Source organism: Colletotrichum abscissum, assembly GCF_030869225.1.
Source record: "Colletotrichum abscissum strain IMI 504890 chromosome Unknown Scaffold_60.1, whole genome shotgun sequence".
NCBI classification, from domain to species: domain Eukaryota; kingdom Fungi; phylum Ascomycota; class Sordariomycetes; order Glomerellales; family Glomerellaceae; genus Colletotrichum; species Colletotrichum abscissum.
The window spans coordinates 63,282-80,618 of record NW_026850504.1 but is presented as its reverse complement, the minus strand read 5'-3'; the positions used below and the strand labels follow the sequence as shown (position 1 = coordinate 80,618).

Below are 17,337 nucleotides of genomic sequence, written 5' to 3'. Positions count from 1 at the left end.
GGCCGAAGGGTCAGACGGAAGGCCGTGCTCCCAGTGCCCAGCGCTCCACTGATGTTGACCAAAGGTGCCGGCGTTTATTTGCCTATGAGTGCTATGTTGCTGCTGACAAGTCAACCCTGAACTGTTTCTTTCCCGCCAGCCAAGAAAGGTTCCACGTCGGAGTCCCAGATCGGGCGGAGATCCGCAGCCTTCAAAGAAACGGTGTAACCGCCAAGAAAGGTGAATTCTGCCTGGGCCTACGACTTGACTACACAGTATAGCGGAGGAGGCCCTGATCCCACTCAACGCAGCAGTACCTCAAGGCTTATCTTGGGCCGTTGGTCTTGGCCTGCGTCTATTTTGCCGATGTCAATATCGACGAGGGTACCTAGGTCCCAGAGGGAAGGTCGAGAAGCACAGAGGATGGTGCCGGCCGAATCATAGTTTGTGGTCTTTTACTTCTCGGTCTGAGGTAAGCTAGCGGGTTTCTGTGTTGTTTCCTCTCCCCTCTCCTCTTTGAGACTATGCTTGAGGTCCGAGGAAGTGGGAAGAGGAGGCATAGTTTATGTCTCGAAGGCGTATCTGCGTACAGCAATTTTTGGCAAAACGGGGGGTGGGATTGGGTGAATGGGGGAGATCAAAGGTATGGGATGTTATCCGTACGTCTTACCTTACAGTTCCGCTATTTTTACATTTCTTGTTCCTGAATCCTGAGTGGACTGGGACGACATGCTTCACGTATACCATCCGTATGCTTGTCTGTTAAACACTGCACGGCCTCTGGCCGAATGGAACTAAGCCATTGGTTGACTGATTGGTCGGGGTCTCGTGCAATAAGGCAGACAGAGGCAGGCAGACATTGGTTGTCAATCCCTCAGTGTGTTCGAAGGAAAGGGTCTCCCGTCGGCTGTCGGCATCCTAAAAGCAATGAGTTATGACGGATACCACCCTTCGGGCAGCCTACAGGTTGGATCTGCTAGAGGTGTGTGTGTTGTGGGTGGACAGTGTGGTCGCCGACTCGCAGAAACGGGCAAGCGATGCTGCAAGAGGGCCAACAAGATTGGATCACCTCAGGCACGGGAGACAGGGTTCGGATAAGGCGCCAGCCCAGACATAGCAGGAGCAACAACAACAAGGACACAGGGCATATCGAGAGATTTCGAATTGTCGAATGGCAAGACTCGGGACGGAGACGGAGGCGGGGGGGGAAAGGCGTCTCGGGCGGCGCCAGCTAGAGTGGCGTGTCTTGGAGGTTGTCTCTGCTGCTCTCTCTCTCTTTCTGCCTCTTTCCTTTCATGATTACCTGCCCCCCTCCCCCCCGGCTCCCAATCATTATCGTCTCGGAAGTTGGAACCAGGCACGGGCAGATAGCTGATTGAAGATGAAATGTTCGGCCAAGCCGCGTGTTGTATGCGACTCTGGTGTCCCAGAACTCCCCACATTCCCGTGCCTCGACTTTTGGGGCCGCGTTGGCAAGTGCGTGTTTCCGACGGGAGTCTCGATTTCTGAATCCTTAGTCAGGCAGTAGCTTCCCAGTGATGAGGCGAGCGGCAACACGTTACACGGTACTGGGCAGCTACCAACACCAAGCGCGTTCAAGGGCATAATTGGTATTTTGTAAATCACCCCGTACCTTACCTAGTAGGTATGTAGACATGGAGGGTGTGAACGACAAGGAGTGAAGAGGGCACTTTCCAATCTGAGCTGAGCTGAGCAGCAGACGGGAAGCGAAGAGGGAACTTAGAAAGGAAGGGACTTTCTGGCCAGGGCACTGAGCGGACATGGGCAGGAGCGCCGGGGGATGTACTCCCGTACCTCCGTACCGCCGTACCGTGAGATGCCGCAGCCCGCAGCATCCTGACTCTCTCTCTCTCTCTCGTCTCCATCCGCTTCCATTCCCTACCAACCCTGGTTAAGAAGTTAAGGCTGCTTCCCTGGCCTGTTCATTCACCGAATGGAGATCAAGACAGCCCACAGTCCAATCCAGCCAGTTCTTTTCCTGCTGCTGCCCAAAACGAGTGGTCCTCCCAGACCATCCCCACCCCGTCCTTTCCTTGCCGCCCTTCCGCTTTATAGGATCGGGGTGTCACTTGTTCGGGTGTTAATGTCGGCCGATGGATCCTGTCTCTTTCTCTCTTTTCCAGACAAAGTACCTACTTCCGATACTTCGCACTCCGTTCCAATAGTTCAGTACAAATCTGATACTTATGGATACTCTCTCTCTCTCTAAAAGTCAACAGGACAGGCTGCCTCCAACACCAAAAGTCCGTCCGTCCACTTATTCTTCCCCTCCCCTTCGCCTACTAGTTTGGCCGGCGTCTCTCCCGATTGCTCGTCGCAGCCTACCGCAGTACCACAGTACTACTGTCCATCCAGCGTCTGGCTGTTTGGGAAATCAAAGTCCGCGTCCGCGCAATCTACATCCGGCGTACCATCTGTACAGTAATACATACTACGTGGCCCCGACCCCGTCGCCCCAAGTTTCTCCTGCCTCAGGTTGTTTTTCTCCTGAACCCCCGGCACCCACGGGCAATCTGAGACTGTGAACCCTCGAGATTTCCAGAAAAAGCGAAGCTTTCTTGGCAAGGCTCCCTCTTCGCTCTTGGCATATGCAACCAAGAACATCCGCTGCCAGCATCTCTCAGATCCCAGCTTGCCTGCTAGCTATTCCATCATCAAATCAATTCCCCCTCCCAACCAGCCCGCCAGCCCGCCACGCCCACGCCCGCCTAAACCACCCCCAAGGCCCATACTCCCTACGCAGTACTCCCTACGCAGTCCTCCCTACACTGAGGTGCTCCAGACGACCAGAGCACAGGTCCCTTGACCGTCCCGACACACCGAGACCTCGTGGAGTCGGTCCTGAACCCGCCCGCCCGACCTACCGTTTTCCCGTCCTCGAGCCAAGACAAACCCACTGGGACGTCCAACAATACCGTCGAGTCTCGACTAACCCCCCCGCCAAAAGCTGTAAGCCACCAAGGCGTCGCTGTGCGAATCCCCTCATTGCATGTCGACGTCGAGGCTGCAACTCAAGTCGCCTTTGCTGCGCCCCCTTCCCCATCTCCACCCCGAGCCTGAACCTAAGCCTGAGCCTGAGCCTTTCCACCCTCTCCGCTTAGCCAACTCCTCCACCGTCGCCGACATCACCGTTCTCGTCACCACCCGCCACGACCATCACCACCACCACCGACGACTCCCACAACTTCACGACACCGCCAAAGGCCCGGCTCACAAGTCGTTGCATACATGGGCGCATATTCGCATTCCAACGGCTCCGTCGAAGAAACAACCTCCTCCGCTCGCTCATTCTTCTCTCGTTTCGCTCTACCCAGCCGATCGCGTTCGCGTAACCTCGCCGACTTCCACGTCCGCCCCGACGACCCCCACCGCCAGTACTCGGCTGGCGACCATGTCTATGGCGCTGTAGTCCTGACCGTAGTCAAGCCCATCCGCATAACCCATCTTACTGTTGCCCTGCATGGCTACGTTCGCGTGCACAAGGGGCCAGCCGTCAGCGAGCCCCCCGTCGCGAAACCCGCCTTGTCCGGACGCTCCTCGGCGCAGTACCATGGCAACGGCTATGCATCGCTCTTTCAGGACGAGCAGGTGCTCAGTGGTGAGGGCAGGTTGGAGGCCGGAAAATACGAATTCAAGTTTGACTTAGTGTTCCCCGAAAAGGGCTTACCTAGTAGCATTGATGTACGTCCGGATTCCGCGACTGACACGACAAGGCATACTTGCTAACGCGCGTGCGTTTAGTTTGAACGAGGCACGATTTCCTACATGATAACAGCAACTCTGACGCGTCCGACCTCGATATCTCCGACATCGTCCTGCGATCGAAAAATCCAGTTGGTTGAGCAAATAGACATTGGATCCCTCGCGCCGCCGCGCCCCCGAACCATCTATCTCGAACCCATCTCCAAGAAATCAAGACGAAAGCGGACCGCTGGCAACGAAAAGAATCCGGCCACAGTGGAAACTACGGAGCAAGGGTCAGATGTCGATCAACACGATGCCGAGCGTGCGGTAGAGTCACCAGCGCCAACAGAAGATCACCCTCACGATCCGCTCGAATACCCCCGAAGCCCAACGCATACGGATATACAGAGCGAAGTCAGTGGTGACAGTACCGTCAGCTCAAGCACGGGCATCAGTCTAGCAAGAGCTGAGCCTCAGCTGGCCAGTAGCTCGCTGACAAACTCCAAATTGCAAGCGGTCGACGAAAAGACGATCACGGCAACGATTGAGATGCTGAAGGGCGGCGCATTGCCAGGTGACACAGTGTCAGTTAAGGTCTCGGTGCAGCATATCAAACGGATAAAGAGCATGCATGGTGTTATTGTCACCATGTACCGGCAAGGCAGGGTTGACACGGCACCGCCAGCCTCTATGTTTGCAGACATTATGTCGAAAGAAGAGACCCGCAAGCTGGCGAAAGAAGACTACTACCCGCGGTCACGGACCGGTTTGGGCGGCTTGTCACTAACCTCGACTTCGTCACTGAGCGTCTTCCGAAAGGACCTATCTCAGTCCGTTGCCCCGCTCATTATCGATCCGGTTACATTGGAAACGACGGTGACAGCATCGCTCAAGGTGCCCGAAGATGTCTTCCCGACCATCAAAGGCGTGCCCGGGGATATGGTCAGCTTCAAGTACCAAGTGGAGGTCCTGGTTGATTTGGGTGGCAGGCTCGCGAGCCAACTCCAAGGTGGAGGCCAGTCTAGGGTGGCTCAGTTCGCACCCGGGTCAGGGGCCAACGATGGCAACAACGCGGCGCTCAACTCGTGGGGAGGAAATGTGTTAGATACGGATCGGTTACGACGCGAAAAAGGGGTCATCTCTGTCGTTTTTGAGGTTATTCTAGGTTCTACGGATAGCTCAAGGTTGCGTGGGCGGAGTAATACGTTGCGGACATACCAAATGCGAGAAGGGTCGCTCAGCAGGGAAGAGGTTTCTAGCCCCTGGCCGACCGACGACATACACGCAGACGACGGTGAGAGCTACTGGCCGCAGCCTCCTGAGATGCCAGCTCCTCTCAGCCGGCAGCCCACCATCACGATACACCCCACGAGTCCTCCCGAGGAGATGCAAGCACCAGCTTACGTACCTCCCCCACAAGTTCCGGACGAGGGGAGGATGACGGAGAAAGAGCGGGCACGTCGTCAAGAGGAGAGACTTTTACCGAGTCGACCGCCCCAGATGTCAGAAGCAGGCCCGTCAGGGGCATCAGCACCGGAGCCGAATATCTACGACGCCGAGGATGAGCCCCAGCCCGTACCGCAATCGCATCATCGTGGAGCAAATGGAGTGGAGGAAGAGCCATCCGCGCCAACGCTGGATGACATTTCTCCACACCAAGAAGCGCGGACAGAAGACAAACAGGAGCTCGAACGGCAACGGCTGTTGGTCGAAGCCAGCGCGCCACCGGAATTCCCAGACGACTACGATGCGGGGCCGAGTGCATCGGCGTCAGCACCGCCAGCAGACGTCGCCGAGCCGTCGGCGCCGGTATTAGCGGATGAAGACGACTACGGCCAGCAGTACAGTTACAGCACAGAAGCAAGCACTGGACAATCCAGCCACCAACACCACGCAGCAGGCTCAGAACAGCTGCCGAGGTATGAGCGATGATGATACAACGGGAGGGGGGACTGGGGTTGGAGCACGAGGCATGAAAGAACAATGGGTGAATAGTGTATAATAAGTGTGGTTGTTGTGAGCATTTGCGAAGTGCGTCATCTACAAAGTAACTATAGAGACACGAACGTGTGAAACGAAATTTTGAGAGCGAAAAATACAGCAAGCAATATGACATATATTTCAAATTTCGTCGCGGGGACCATTGTGCACCAGAGGAACATCCACATCTTTGTAAATACGTAATGGTACATGATGAAAAATGACGGACCAAGTCTTGGCGAACGTAGCTCGTCCAGCCCCAGCCGCATGGCACATGCAGATTTGGCGCGCGGCGAGCCGCCGATTTGACATGCGATGCGCTCGGCAGCCACCCATCTTGGCACGAAGTTGTTTGCATAGATTATCAGATTTGGTCCCGAGTGTTTGGCACCACCACAGCACCACAGCCTTGGGCGGCTGCTTCCAGCCCCCCGACCTCTTGGCTGCGAACCGTCTCAAGTTTGTTCAAGTTCCTTTCGAGTCGTAGTTGCGAACTCGACGGGAATGTTCGGGTCCCGGGTTGGGGGTGGTGGACGGAGTGAAGGAGATAACCGGAGAGCACCGACGGACCTAGGGATTCCGGGTTCGTGGGGGGGGGGGGGGGGGGAATAAACTAGCGGGCTGGGAAAGAAGCTAGGAAGGGGGGGAAAGGGCAGGGGAAAAAACCCCCCCCCCCCCCCCTTTTTTTGCCCCCCCCCTTTTTTTTTTTGTGGAAACTCTTCAAATAGAAAACCGGGGGGGGGGGGGGGGGGGGGGGAATGAACTAGGCGGTCTGGTAAGTAGCTACGTAAGGTGAGTAATGGCTAGGTACAATAGCTCCCCCCCCCCCCCCTTTTTGCTGCCTACGCCTGTTTTGCTTGTTGGAAACTGCTACATGGAACACGGGAAGGGGGAACGGGGGAACGGGTGATCCACCGCTGCGACGAAGAAAAAGTGCTTGTCGAAGGCTTGATTTGGGCGATCAAACGCTGCTGCTGCCCTTGTCTTGTCCTCTTCCTCTCTTTTTTTTTCTTCCTATTCTTGTTACAGGTTGTCGTTCCGCCGCGTTGACGGATTTTCCGGCATTCCCTTTCTTTTTCGGAGTTTCTGGGCAAAAGGAAAATGTCACGCTGAAGGTTGAGGGTTGGGCGGGTATTGACCGTTTCGGCCCCCCGAGGCCGGCGCGAGCAGATTTCCGGAGATCAAACATGTCAACTGTTGGTACTGCTGCTCTTACCTTGCGCTAGGCAATCGAACCAATCCATCTGCCTAGAGATTTGTGACCTGAATATGCGTTACGTAGGCATCCAGATATGGTTTGACGTCTGGTATGACGCTATTGACAAGTAGGCTAATTATCCAAGGCCAAACCCGACGAGAGAAAAAGAAAAAAAAAACTGCCAGAAAGTCGAGTTGTAGTCGGCGGCAGGCCACATGAGAGCGTTTCCAAAGGGAACCAAGACCAGCCAAGGAGCGGGAATGGGGCGTGGCACTGGAGAGAGTTTGAGACGCCAACACGTCGAGACAGCCGTCGCCGCAAAGCTTGGCGGTTCGAACGGTAGGAACGGTACGGTACCGTTCCTTCGAAGGGGGCCGCGCCCGGGCGGCTGGACCCCTTTGCTTGGCATGAATTGTCAGATCGTTTCTGTCGTTGGTACTCCGTACCTGGTCGAATACCTGCGCATGGTAAGGCAGGTAGTACTGGAGCCCAAGGTTCTACTGGCATCGTTCCTGATAGGCGGGGCTGTGGCAGCCAAAAGCGTGTGAACCTAGGTAGAGATCACTTAGCCCAAAGGTAAGATCTGGCAGCTCATGTGATTGATTGATTGGTGTGCGTCTGTGATACCCGTTCGTGAGCGTTAGAGATCTGGGAGGTTTAGTTCCGGCCAATCAGAAGAGAAATGGCGGATGCTCGGCATGGTTCTCTACCGCAGTACGATGGGATCACTGAATGCTTCGGTGGCTGAGTCTCGTGCGTGGTTTCCATTCTGCTGTACGGCCTACGATAGGTACGAACACAGCAGACGCAGCGGCAAGAAAAGAGGCTTAGCTGCAGTGCGCTGTTCTCTCTTCGTTCTGTTGGGTCTGCTGCGCAAGTGTGGGAATTGAAGGGCACCCAAATCGCGCCAATGTTTGCTGGTGGAGTTCGTTCGGCACGTTCATGCGGGTACCGGATCCATCTGGCATCTCGATGCCTTTGACCAAAGTGGAGGTTTCTTAGGAGGTTCCCTATCAGATGTGAAGAGAACCTCAAACAGTGACACCTGACGTTTTGGATTTGGGGTGTCATCATGGTGCTTCTGGCTCGCCAGCTTGCAGTGCTGCTTGTGTGGGTATTATTCATGTTGGGCTGTCTTGTTATGTATTCGAGTATAACTACCGGTAGTCTACAGTAGTAAGAAGAAGTGTCTCTCCGGTCCGCGTGAGAAGGTCAGGTCAGCCGGGACGAGCGACGTAGACAATACGCTGGAGATGTCTCGCTAGGGGACGTGGCCTCAGTCGCATGACTACATTTCGTGTGCGACCGACCTTGGGAGTTACAAGACTCTCCTTTCCCAGGCCGTCGTCACCTCTTCCCTTTCCTCCCATGCGACGCAAGCGCCCACGGAGATGCATATCGCAGGTGGGAGCAGCGAAAGTCAAGCGCGACGACGAGCCCAGCTCCGTCCTAGCCACTTTGGCGGCAGCTAACCACCTAACGACCTACCTAGACTCACTCTGGCCCGAACCAAGGGTGCCTCATTCGTGTTGGTACGCAACGAACGCGAACCTCGGAATCCGAATATCGTTGAGGGCGAATCGAATCTGTCATCATGGCGTTCAATGCTGCGGCATATACCGAGTGACGGTCCATCTATGCACCGCGCCCATGGCGAAAAGCTATGGATGGAAATTGGGACGGAGCGCTTTTAGGTGGGTAAGGTTGTAAGGCGCGGTAAGGTAAGGTAATCGCCCACGAGCTGCTCCCTCCAAACAGAATGTGGTCATGGGAACAAATCGGCGTTCAAAGACTTGCAGCATCATCAATGGCGAAAAAAAAAAAAACAGAAGGAGACAGAAAGAGACGGGAGAGAGGACGCATCACCATGCCGCCACCAGGGACACGCATCCAGCCAATCAGGCGGTATCCACCTTTCCCCAAGTTGTGGCTGGGGCGCTGGCGGTGTCGGCTGTGGCCCTGCTGCGCTGCGCTTTGGGTCAGGTCTGCAAGGAACAGTCATCACCTTCAGCCATGCCGGGTCTAAACCGAGTCTTTAGGTACCGTGGAAGAGTGCTATGCAAGCACTGCAAAGTTCCCATTATTGGACACGGGGGCCCCGTAGCCTAGTGGTTAGTTGGGTTCGGGATTACTCGCGGGTACCTCAATCTATCGCGCTCATCGGGCCTTGGCCGATTGTATTTCGTGGCTCCCCGCCCCGCCTGAAAACGTGTCCGTGGTGGTAAGTCGGGGTTCTTTCGCTCATTCGGTCCCAGTGGAGTGCTACCTACTTTACGGCACGCGCAGCTGTCTCGGGGGGGCACTGTCTTGGGATTGGGGAAGAAAAAAAAAAGCTTCGATTCCTCGGCCCCGCAGCTCATCGCTCTCTCCGACTGACCTCAGTACGGCAAAAAAGAAATTGTGTAGGTCCCTAGGTAGACTACACCACGCAGGGCACTTCACTCTGCATACTGGCTGGCAGTGGCAGCTGGGTAAGGGTACCAAAGTACCCATCCGACGACGGAATACCTACAGGCTACACTACACTACGTGCCTATACGTGCCTATGGGAACTAAAATGCTTAGACTGAAAAGTACTGGGCTGATGCGTCGTACCTACCTTACACCTCCACTGTGACTGAGGTGGGACGGGGGGTGGAGAGGAGGGGGAGCCACCAAGCAGCATCGCCCAGCCCGTCACTTTCGATGCAGAGCAGGGATGTCCTCGAACCTGTCACTGGGCCACTTCTCTCTTTCACTGCCTTATTACCGTGCCTTACTCCATACAGCCCTTTTTATCGACACACGTTTCCGCTCTTCTTCTACCGCTGCCGTCTCGGAATTCTTCCATCTCACACACTCACTCTTATCCACCAGTTCGCCTCTCTCTGTCTTTCCCATCAGATCCTCCCCATCATTCGGCTCTCTGAATAGCTTCATTGTTTCACCTACATCTCAAGCAACCAACAACAAGTACACACGTACACAAGATGGCCAGCAACGACTACTACAACCAGGGTGGCAACTACAACAACCAAAACTATGGCCCTCCTCAAGGCGGTTACCCTCAGCACCCCCAAGCTGTAAGCACTCACCCTCGTCTTGTCCTCCCCCATTCCTCACGCCCAGACAATTCTTCTCCGTTGGCGCATTCCAATGCCTCAGCTTGATTACATGCGCCGGGCCTCTCTCTACCTTACTCACAATCACGAATTTGACATGCGAACTACAATCACTAACATCCTCAGGCCTACGGTCCCCCTCAAGGAGGCTACCAGCAGCAGCAGGGCGGCTACTACCCCCAAGGCGGCCCGCCGCCCATGCAGTACCAGCAACAGCCTCCCATGCAGGCGCCCCGGCAGAAGAAGCAGGGCGGCGGAAACTGCTTGACGGCCTGTCTCGCCGCCCTGTGCTGTTGCTGCGTCATTGACGAGACGTGCGAATGCTGCGCAGAATGGTGAGTTGTCTCGCTGTCCTCATCTCAATCCATTATCTATACGGTGACTAACGATATCCCAGTTGCGAGTGCTGCTTCGACGTTTGCTAAATGAATTGAGAAAAAATCTCCTTCACTCACCCACTTTAGCTCATCTCAACAAAATGAGAGCCAGAGCGAGAGATGATGTTTTTTTCTTCTCTCTTTCAATTCACTTGCGGGATTCAGCAAAAAACCTGACATCCTAGGTGTGTCAAAAGTACGGTCTGTGGTTTCCGTTCAAAGAAAGTGGGGAACCCGACGGGATCACGGCGAATACCTAACGTCGAAGAAAAAACTGTAATTGGCTCCCAACAAATTTCCCAAACGACGACGACAGGCAAGAGGAAGGAAAAATTCATGGAAATCAACGGCTCTATTTCCACGCGACCTCTCGCACGGCTCAATCGGCCTCGACTGGCGCAAAGCAAATTCGCAAAAGAACACGAAACCTGAGACGACGAAATGAAGTTGGGATGGTTATAGGGACGAATCGATTGGAGGAAAGCGGAAAACTTTGGGAGGGACGGGGTTCACGATGGTTCAGCGACCTCGTTGATTACTTTTTCCATACGGGCGTTCATGGCGCTGTTCTCTCCACCTACCTGTCAAATCTGGATGAATTATTTGTCGGTGGGCGCATTTTTTATGCGCCGTAATGACTTCCTTTCTGTAGTAGTCTTTATTTCTTTTTTTTTGTGGCAAATCAACACGTATACCTCACTAATATGAGTATTGAAACTTGTGGTCAACGTGACGTGAGATGAAGATATGTACTGAAGCACCAACGTTCAGTCGCCATTATCGTCCATGGGCTTGTGTGCACATAACCTATATCTACGTTTACTGAGCGTCGAACGGTTATGGCGGAATCACAGAATGCTGCAAGCTTCTCGTCAATCAAAGTCAGGACAATAAGACCGATGTTTTTATTCCTCTCAAACGCAACTAAGCGCCTCACAACTCAAGACTGTTCTTGGTTGGGAGGCCCAGGGCGTGATTCGTCGCTGGCCGTCATGGAGACTTTTTCTAAACCGCTACCAATGAATTCATCCCTAGTTGTCCAGCTGGACATAGTTGGCAGGGAAGAGGCCCTGCTTGCCACCGTAGGAACCGAACCACCAATCCTCATCAGGGAACTCGAGGTCCTTGATCGTTGCATTCTCGGGGAACGAAAGTTCTACAGACTAAGAGTCAGCGTTGATACATCAAAAGGATAGGGAATGCGCTTTTCTTACCATTATCCTCAGCAGCCTCGTAGTCGAATTGCGCGGTGGCTGTTCGGCCGCCAGCGGCAGCTGCCGGTTCCGGCTCCGCTTGAGCCGGTGCGGGAGGAGGGGCGCTTCGTGCCGCCGCCGCCGGTTCAGGCTCATCCTCGACAAGCTCGACGTAGTTGCTGGGGAACAAGCCGCTCTCGCCGCGGGAGTTAGTTCCCATCCACCAGTCCTCGTCCACCATCTCGATGTTTGTGACATATTCGCCCTCGCGAAGCTCAAGCTCGTTGTCTTCCGCCTTCTCGTAGTCGTATTGAATCACAGCGCGTTTACCGCCGGTGTCCGTTTGGCCCGCCGCTACCTGCTCCTGACCAAACGATTGCTCTGCAACAGCTGCGGCAGCGCCACGGCCGGCATCGTTGTCTTCTGGAAGGTCCTCCTCCCTGGGTAGCTCTTGCTGAGTAGGGATAGGGCGGGGAGGTTCCCTCTCCTCGGGCGCCTCCATCTCGACCTGGGGTCCGCGAGATACGGGTTGCGCAACTCTGATGGGAGACTGGGGCTCCTCCTCCTCCTCTTCCTCTTCAGGGGCTGGCCTAGAAGGCAGGCCGGGTAGAGCGAACCCACCGGCCGGGGGAGGCCGGGAACCGCTAGGCGGGGGAGGAGGAGACGGCTCATCGTATTCTTGCTGCTGGAGCTGCTGCTGCTGCTGAGGCTGCGACTCGCGGGGAATAGGCGGGGCTCCGCCGGTGAAGCGCTCCTTGAGGGCACCAATGCCGCCACTAGGAGAAGCGGGCGTCTCGACACTTCGCTGGGCATCCTCGCCAGTGTTCTCCTGGCTGATGGAGCCCTTGCCGTACTCGGGCATCTTGACGGGTCCCCAAGACTTGCCAGAGTAGCCGCTCTTCCACTCGCCGGTCGATTGAACGCCAATCGGAGAAGTGACCGGGGGCGAGACAACGTTGGATACGGATCCGCCCTGCTTTCCCTTCTTCTCGGCCCAGAGCTGAGCTGGCGTCTTGCCACCTTGGTCGGCAAATGTGCGGCTTGCGGCACCCACTGGTGGGGGCGCCGGAGCGGAGGGTGCGCCGAATCCAAGACCACCGGGCGCGGGGGCCTTGGTGCCGGTGAAAGCTGCCGCACCGCCAAACTTGTTGGCTACCTTGGGCTTCGGCAGTGACGTCAAGCGTTCTGACTGGTTGAATGCGGCACTTCGCTCGGCCAGCGACTTAGGGCGCTCGTCTTCCTCGGGCTCCTGTGCCGCAGCCTCTGAGGGCTTCTGTGCCTTGGCGCGAATAGCTGCAATGTCGACCTTGCCGATGGGTTCGTACGCACCCTTGACCGGGGCAGGCCTGTCGTCCTGCTGGTTTTTCGCTGCGGCGCGAATCGCAGCAATATCCACCTTTCCAACGGGTTGGTATGCGCCCTTCACGACATCAGGCCTGTCTTGGGAGCCGTTTCCGTTGAAGCCGGAGGGTTCTTGCCGTTGCTTTGTGAGCTCTGCCATGTTGACCTTGGTGGGCTTGTACGCAGATTCGACCTTCTCCAGCTGGGACCGAGTCACCTGAGGCGCATCGTCTCCCCAGCCATCCTCGTCGACACCTGCGGGCTTGCGGTTTCGCGCGGCGACGATGGGGTTGACGCCGCTTGATGATGTGGTGGGTGTGAAGACGGGCTTAGAGGCAACCGGAGGTGGGGCAGCGGAAGACGTGGAACCGCCTGCTGAGTACTTGGCACCGGAGGCATCGGCAATCTTGCGCATGACGCTCTCTGGCTCGAGGTCGCTGTCTGAACGAGCGGTGATCTGGACGTGGTAGCCGTGGAGGATCTTGGAAACGGCGGCGGTATGGGTGGTGAAGTAGCCCTTGGTCCTCTCGGGGACACCGCCTCCGCACCAAGCAATTAGGGCGTGCTTGGGGAGGCCAGAGTTGGGATCCTTGACCTTGACAAAAGCGAACTGGATGCGGCCCTCGTTGAAGTCTTCGATGAGCTCCGAGAGCTCGCCATCTACGTGGGAAAGGACACATGTCAGCGCATTGTCTTCCCCCGAGCGAGGTCGGGAGCTCGGGCGAAAGAGCGGGGGAACTTACCACCAGTGCTCTGGACCTTCAGCACACTCTCCTTGTTGCCGCTGTCTTGGAAAGCATTGGCCAAAGGAGCCTGAACTGAGAACAAGGCCCATTGAGCGTATGTCGGGGAGCTCGAGTTTGGGGGCGGGCCGTTGATGACTCCCTGGTAGCTGCTCTTGATCGAGGGTCCGTTGATGGACAGATTGAGTGACGCCATTGCGAGTTTGGGCAGTAAGCTCGACTAGCAGTGGTCGTCGATCGTTGAGTCGTCAGTAGATGAGGGGGATTGGTGAGGGGGGAAAGAGGTATAATAGTAGGGTGGAAGATGTTTAATCGTAAAGGTCTCCGTCGGAGAGTCGCCTATGTCTGACGGGCAAGAAGCTGACGTAGCAAACCAGCCCTCTCTTCTATTGCAGAAAGTCGTGGACAGCCGAGAGTTGGAGAGGCGCAGCACAGGTGGAACTAGAACTTGGAGGTGAAGCACGGTCCCGCCAGCATCCAATACGCGGACGGTCGGTTACGCAGCTCAGCGTTGTTCAGCGCTGGCCAGGTGTCGAGGCGGGGCAGGCTGGGCAGCTACCTAAAGTGACTGACTGGCAGTAACTAGGAGCCTGGGAGGGGGACGGGGGGAGGGGAGGAACAGGGTGGGCCAGAGAAGGCGGCGTACGAAGTAGTATAGGACACACTGTGCTCCGAAGGTGCCTGCCGCTTTCGCTCTCCGCTTCGGGCCTCTGCGCTGCTCTAGTGGGGCAGCTTGGGCATGCCCCCGTGTGGTCCCCGCCGAGTGGGATTCTTCACATATGTAATTATGCCATGTAAATATCGCGACAGATGACGCAACTCGAGACTTTCTCCCCTACAGTCATCAACCCATGCAACAACCCCATCTCCTGCCCGCGGAGATCGCTATACCCGATACTATCGCAGCCACCCCGAAAAATCACGACTTGCCCCTCCAAACAATACCCCTCCACCCGACGTATCGGAGACCCGTGGTTTATCAGCCGTTGGACTTGTCATTCCGCGATTCAACGTCCGACCAAGCCCGTCCTTCCTCTGGAGTGCGTTCCACAAGACTCTACGACTCCACGCGATTCCCTCTTGCGGCCACTTCTATCCGATTGACCCCGAATAGACCCTTAACGCATCACCTTCAACAACCGACCATCCCAAGAATTCGCGATTCGCCAAAAAAGCACAATGTCGACGATCACGGAGATCACCAGTCTTGCCGACTGGGAGAAGCACATTGCCTCCACCCCGCCTTCCACCCTCCACATCATCTCCTTCCACGCGCCATGGGCCGCCCCATGCGCCCAGATGGCTACCGTCCTCTCGACCCTTGCCTCCGAATACCCCGTCACCAGCCCCCCGCAGACATCCTGGGTTTCCATAAACGCCGAAGAGCTCAGCGACATTAGCGAGACATACAACGTCACCGCCGTCCCCTTCCTCGTTCTCCTGCGCAACGGTCAAGTCCTCGAGACCGTCAGCGGCAGCAGCGCTGTCAAGGTCCGCAACGCGATCGAGACACACGCAAAGAAGCCCGCCGGCGCCGCTGCCACGGTAAACGGCAACCAGGGCGTCGAGAATGGTCCCAGCGCGATGCAAGTCGACGAGCCCGTCGACCCGGCCAAGGCCAAGGAGGAGTTGTTCAAGCGCCTGGCGGACCTTGTCAAGGCGGCGCCAGTCATGCTCTTCATGAAGGGCACCCCCAGCTCGCCTCAGTGCGGCTTCTCAAGACAGCTTGTGGCCATCTTGAGAGAGCACTCGGTCAAGTACGGCTTCTTCAACATCTTGGCAGATGATGAGGTACGACAGGGCCTGAAGGAGTATGCCGAGTGGCCGACCTACCCTCAGCTCTGGGTTGATGGTGAGCTGGTTGGTGGTCTTGATATCGTAAGTGGAAAAGTCTCAGCGCCGTTGCTGACTCACAATTACTAACGTTATCCCTTTCCTAGGTCAAGGAAGAACTCTCCAACGACCCCGAATTCTTCGGCCCTTACAGCATCAAGGCCAGTGCTGAGGCCGCTGCGTAATCCGCCTAGTCATCAACAATATCCTGCATATTCACGCCTGCCCGGTCCTCACCGTGTAAGACGTGACGATTCTCGTAGTCTTTACATACCCACTCACGTTTGATTTACATCCTCGCCTGGCCACTCGAATTCCAAATCGTATCTGGCTTTTAGATCGGGCGACGATATAGCCCTTGGTGTGATCAAGTCATTCGCCAGTCAGTCAGCCATCGTTTAAAGGTCTTCAAGGTTGTCCCCGATCTGAGAAATATGACTGGGAAGAGACACTTGGAAAACTGATTGAAAGATATCTTTGATTCAGGATGCTGCGATTCCGGGCTCAGAGATTCGGCATGGCCAGAGTAATCATCGTTTGCAAGACACAGGCCCGGCACACAAAAGTTGACGCATTTCAAGGCATGAGAACATGAGATACGGAGGCGATCTCAAACGGAGCGGATACTTTCAGGTACCTTAGTTAGGGCTCGTTCGACTTACGCTATCGTCAATGACAATGAAATCATTCAAGTTAGACGGCACAACTCTGTGTGATGCACCCCTTGAATACAGCGCTTCATAATTCCTGTGTTGGGACCTTGTTTATTCTTATTTGAGGTTCGATTTTCAGAGAGAATGATCAGCGGGGCGCCACTCCTCACCCAGAACATGATACACTACAGAACGAGTCTATTGTGATGAAAAGCATCGTCTTACTTCCTAGCCAAATATTGAGGTAGGGCTCAATCACGGTGGTGGTATGGTCGTCGACGTATCAAACTCCCATCGCTCCCATAGATACGCTCAAGAAAGAGCCATTGCAGCATTGCACTCTACCTTACCTATCTTCATTCCCGTGCTGGGCAACGGTATCATATGAGACTAGGCACCTTGATGGCCGTGGATGATTCATCTCCAGTAGATTTCCGCAGCGGTCCTTCCTCGCCTACCTTGTTTACCTTGAGATCAGATGGAATACAGGTGAGGAAGCCTTTATACCCTCCCTCAAATCCATTCCTGTCACCAGCCAGGAGGCGCCCGTCTAGGTCGATGGGTCAGGTCAAACTGGCTGGGTGGTGGAGTGGTTAATGGTCAACATCAATTATCTACGCCAACCAGCCTACTCGACGACAGGCTTAGCGCATACGAGTACCCGAGTTCGAATCCCAGCATGAGCACCAAGAGATGTAGCCCCCAGTTCAGCACCGGGGGGGTGAACTCTTTTTGGTTCATGTAGTTTACATACTTTTGATTTATTCCTCTTGGGTAGAAAGGAAAGGTATATAGCGGCGTGCTCACACGAGGGTCAAGTATTAAACTATAAGCTATGAACGTCTACTTATGTAATCTTCTCAGAAGAGATATTGACGATTCACCCAGAGCACGGTCACCACCAAAATCGTCTGGAGAGCACGCCGTAGAATCTTTATTTCTCCAGCACTGCGTGAATGAAAGGTGAGGTGGCGGTGACATGTTACCCAATCACACTGCTGACCTGGCCCCTTTCCGTCCCATTAGAGAAATGATTTTGCTTCATCATTGTGCGGTCATCCAGCACCTTGAACATATCTAGTGGTGTATTATACAAGCAACAGAATGAATATATATTCTTCTAAACTAAATCGTTTTGGCATGACCGTGAGCTCAACTCGAGGAGGATCGGACCACACTGGCTGAACCCTACACTTAACTAACTCCTGAAATCGTCAAAAGCTACATCGTTCAA

At 55.2% G+C, this 17,337-nt stretch overlaps 5 protein-coding genes across 5 annotated transcripts; 4 read left to right on the top strand and 1 right to left on the bottom strand.

Moving 5' to 3' along the window:
• Positions 1–3,228: 3,228 nt before the first annotated feature.
• CABS01_14943 (arrestin) lies at positions 3,229–5,616 on the top strand (the record flags this gene model as incomplete). Its single annotated transcript, XM_060548281.1, has 2 exons — positions 3,229–3,681; positions 3,742–5,616. The coding sequence occupies 2 exons, from the start codon at positions 3,229–3,231 to the stop codon at positions 5,614–5,616; spliced, it is 2,328 nt and encodes a 775-aa protein (XP_060392277.1).
• Positions 5,617–9,831: 4,215 nt separating this feature from the next.
• CABS01_14942 (uncharacterized protein) lies at positions 9,832–10,388 on the top strand (the record flags this gene model as incomplete). Its single annotated transcript, XM_060548280.1, has 3 exons — positions 9,832–9,924; positions 10,090–10,298; positions 10,361–10,388. 3 exons carry the CDS (start codon positions 9,832–9,834, stop codon positions 10,386–10,388), a joined length of 330 nt encoding a protein of 109 aa, XP_060392276.1.
• Positions 10,389–10,898: 510 nt separating this feature from the next.
• On the top strand, positions 10,899–11,048 carry CABS01_14941 (uncharacterized protein; the record flags this gene model as incomplete). The annotated part of the gene is made up of 1 exon (XM_060548279.1): positions 10,899–11,048. The coding sequence occupies one exon, from the start codon at positions 10,899–10,901 to the stop codon at positions 11,046–11,048; it is 150 nt and encodes a 49-aa protein (XP_060392275.1).
• A 323-nt stretch (positions 11,049–11,371) lies between these two features.
• Positions 11,372–13,813, bottom strand: CABS01_14940 (SH3 domain-containing protein; the record flags this gene model as incomplete). Its single annotated transcript, XM_060548278.1, has 3 exons — positions 11,372–11,496; positions 11,555–13,534; positions 13,618–13,813. 3 exons carry the CDS (start codon positions 13,811–13,813, stop codon positions 11,372–11,374), a joined length of 2,301 nt encoding a protein of 766 aa, XP_060392274.1.
• Positions 13,814–14,796: 983 nt separating this feature from the next.
• On the top strand, positions 14,797–15,635 carry CABS01_14939 (glutaredoxin; the record flags this gene model as incomplete). Its single annotated transcript, XM_060548277.1, has 2 exons — positions 14,797–15,495; positions 15,558–15,635. 2 exons carry the CDS (start codon positions 14,797–14,799, stop codon positions 15,633–15,635), a joined length of 777 nt encoding a protein of 258 aa, XP_060392273.1.
• Positions 15,636–17,337: the final 1,702 nt, after the last annotated feature.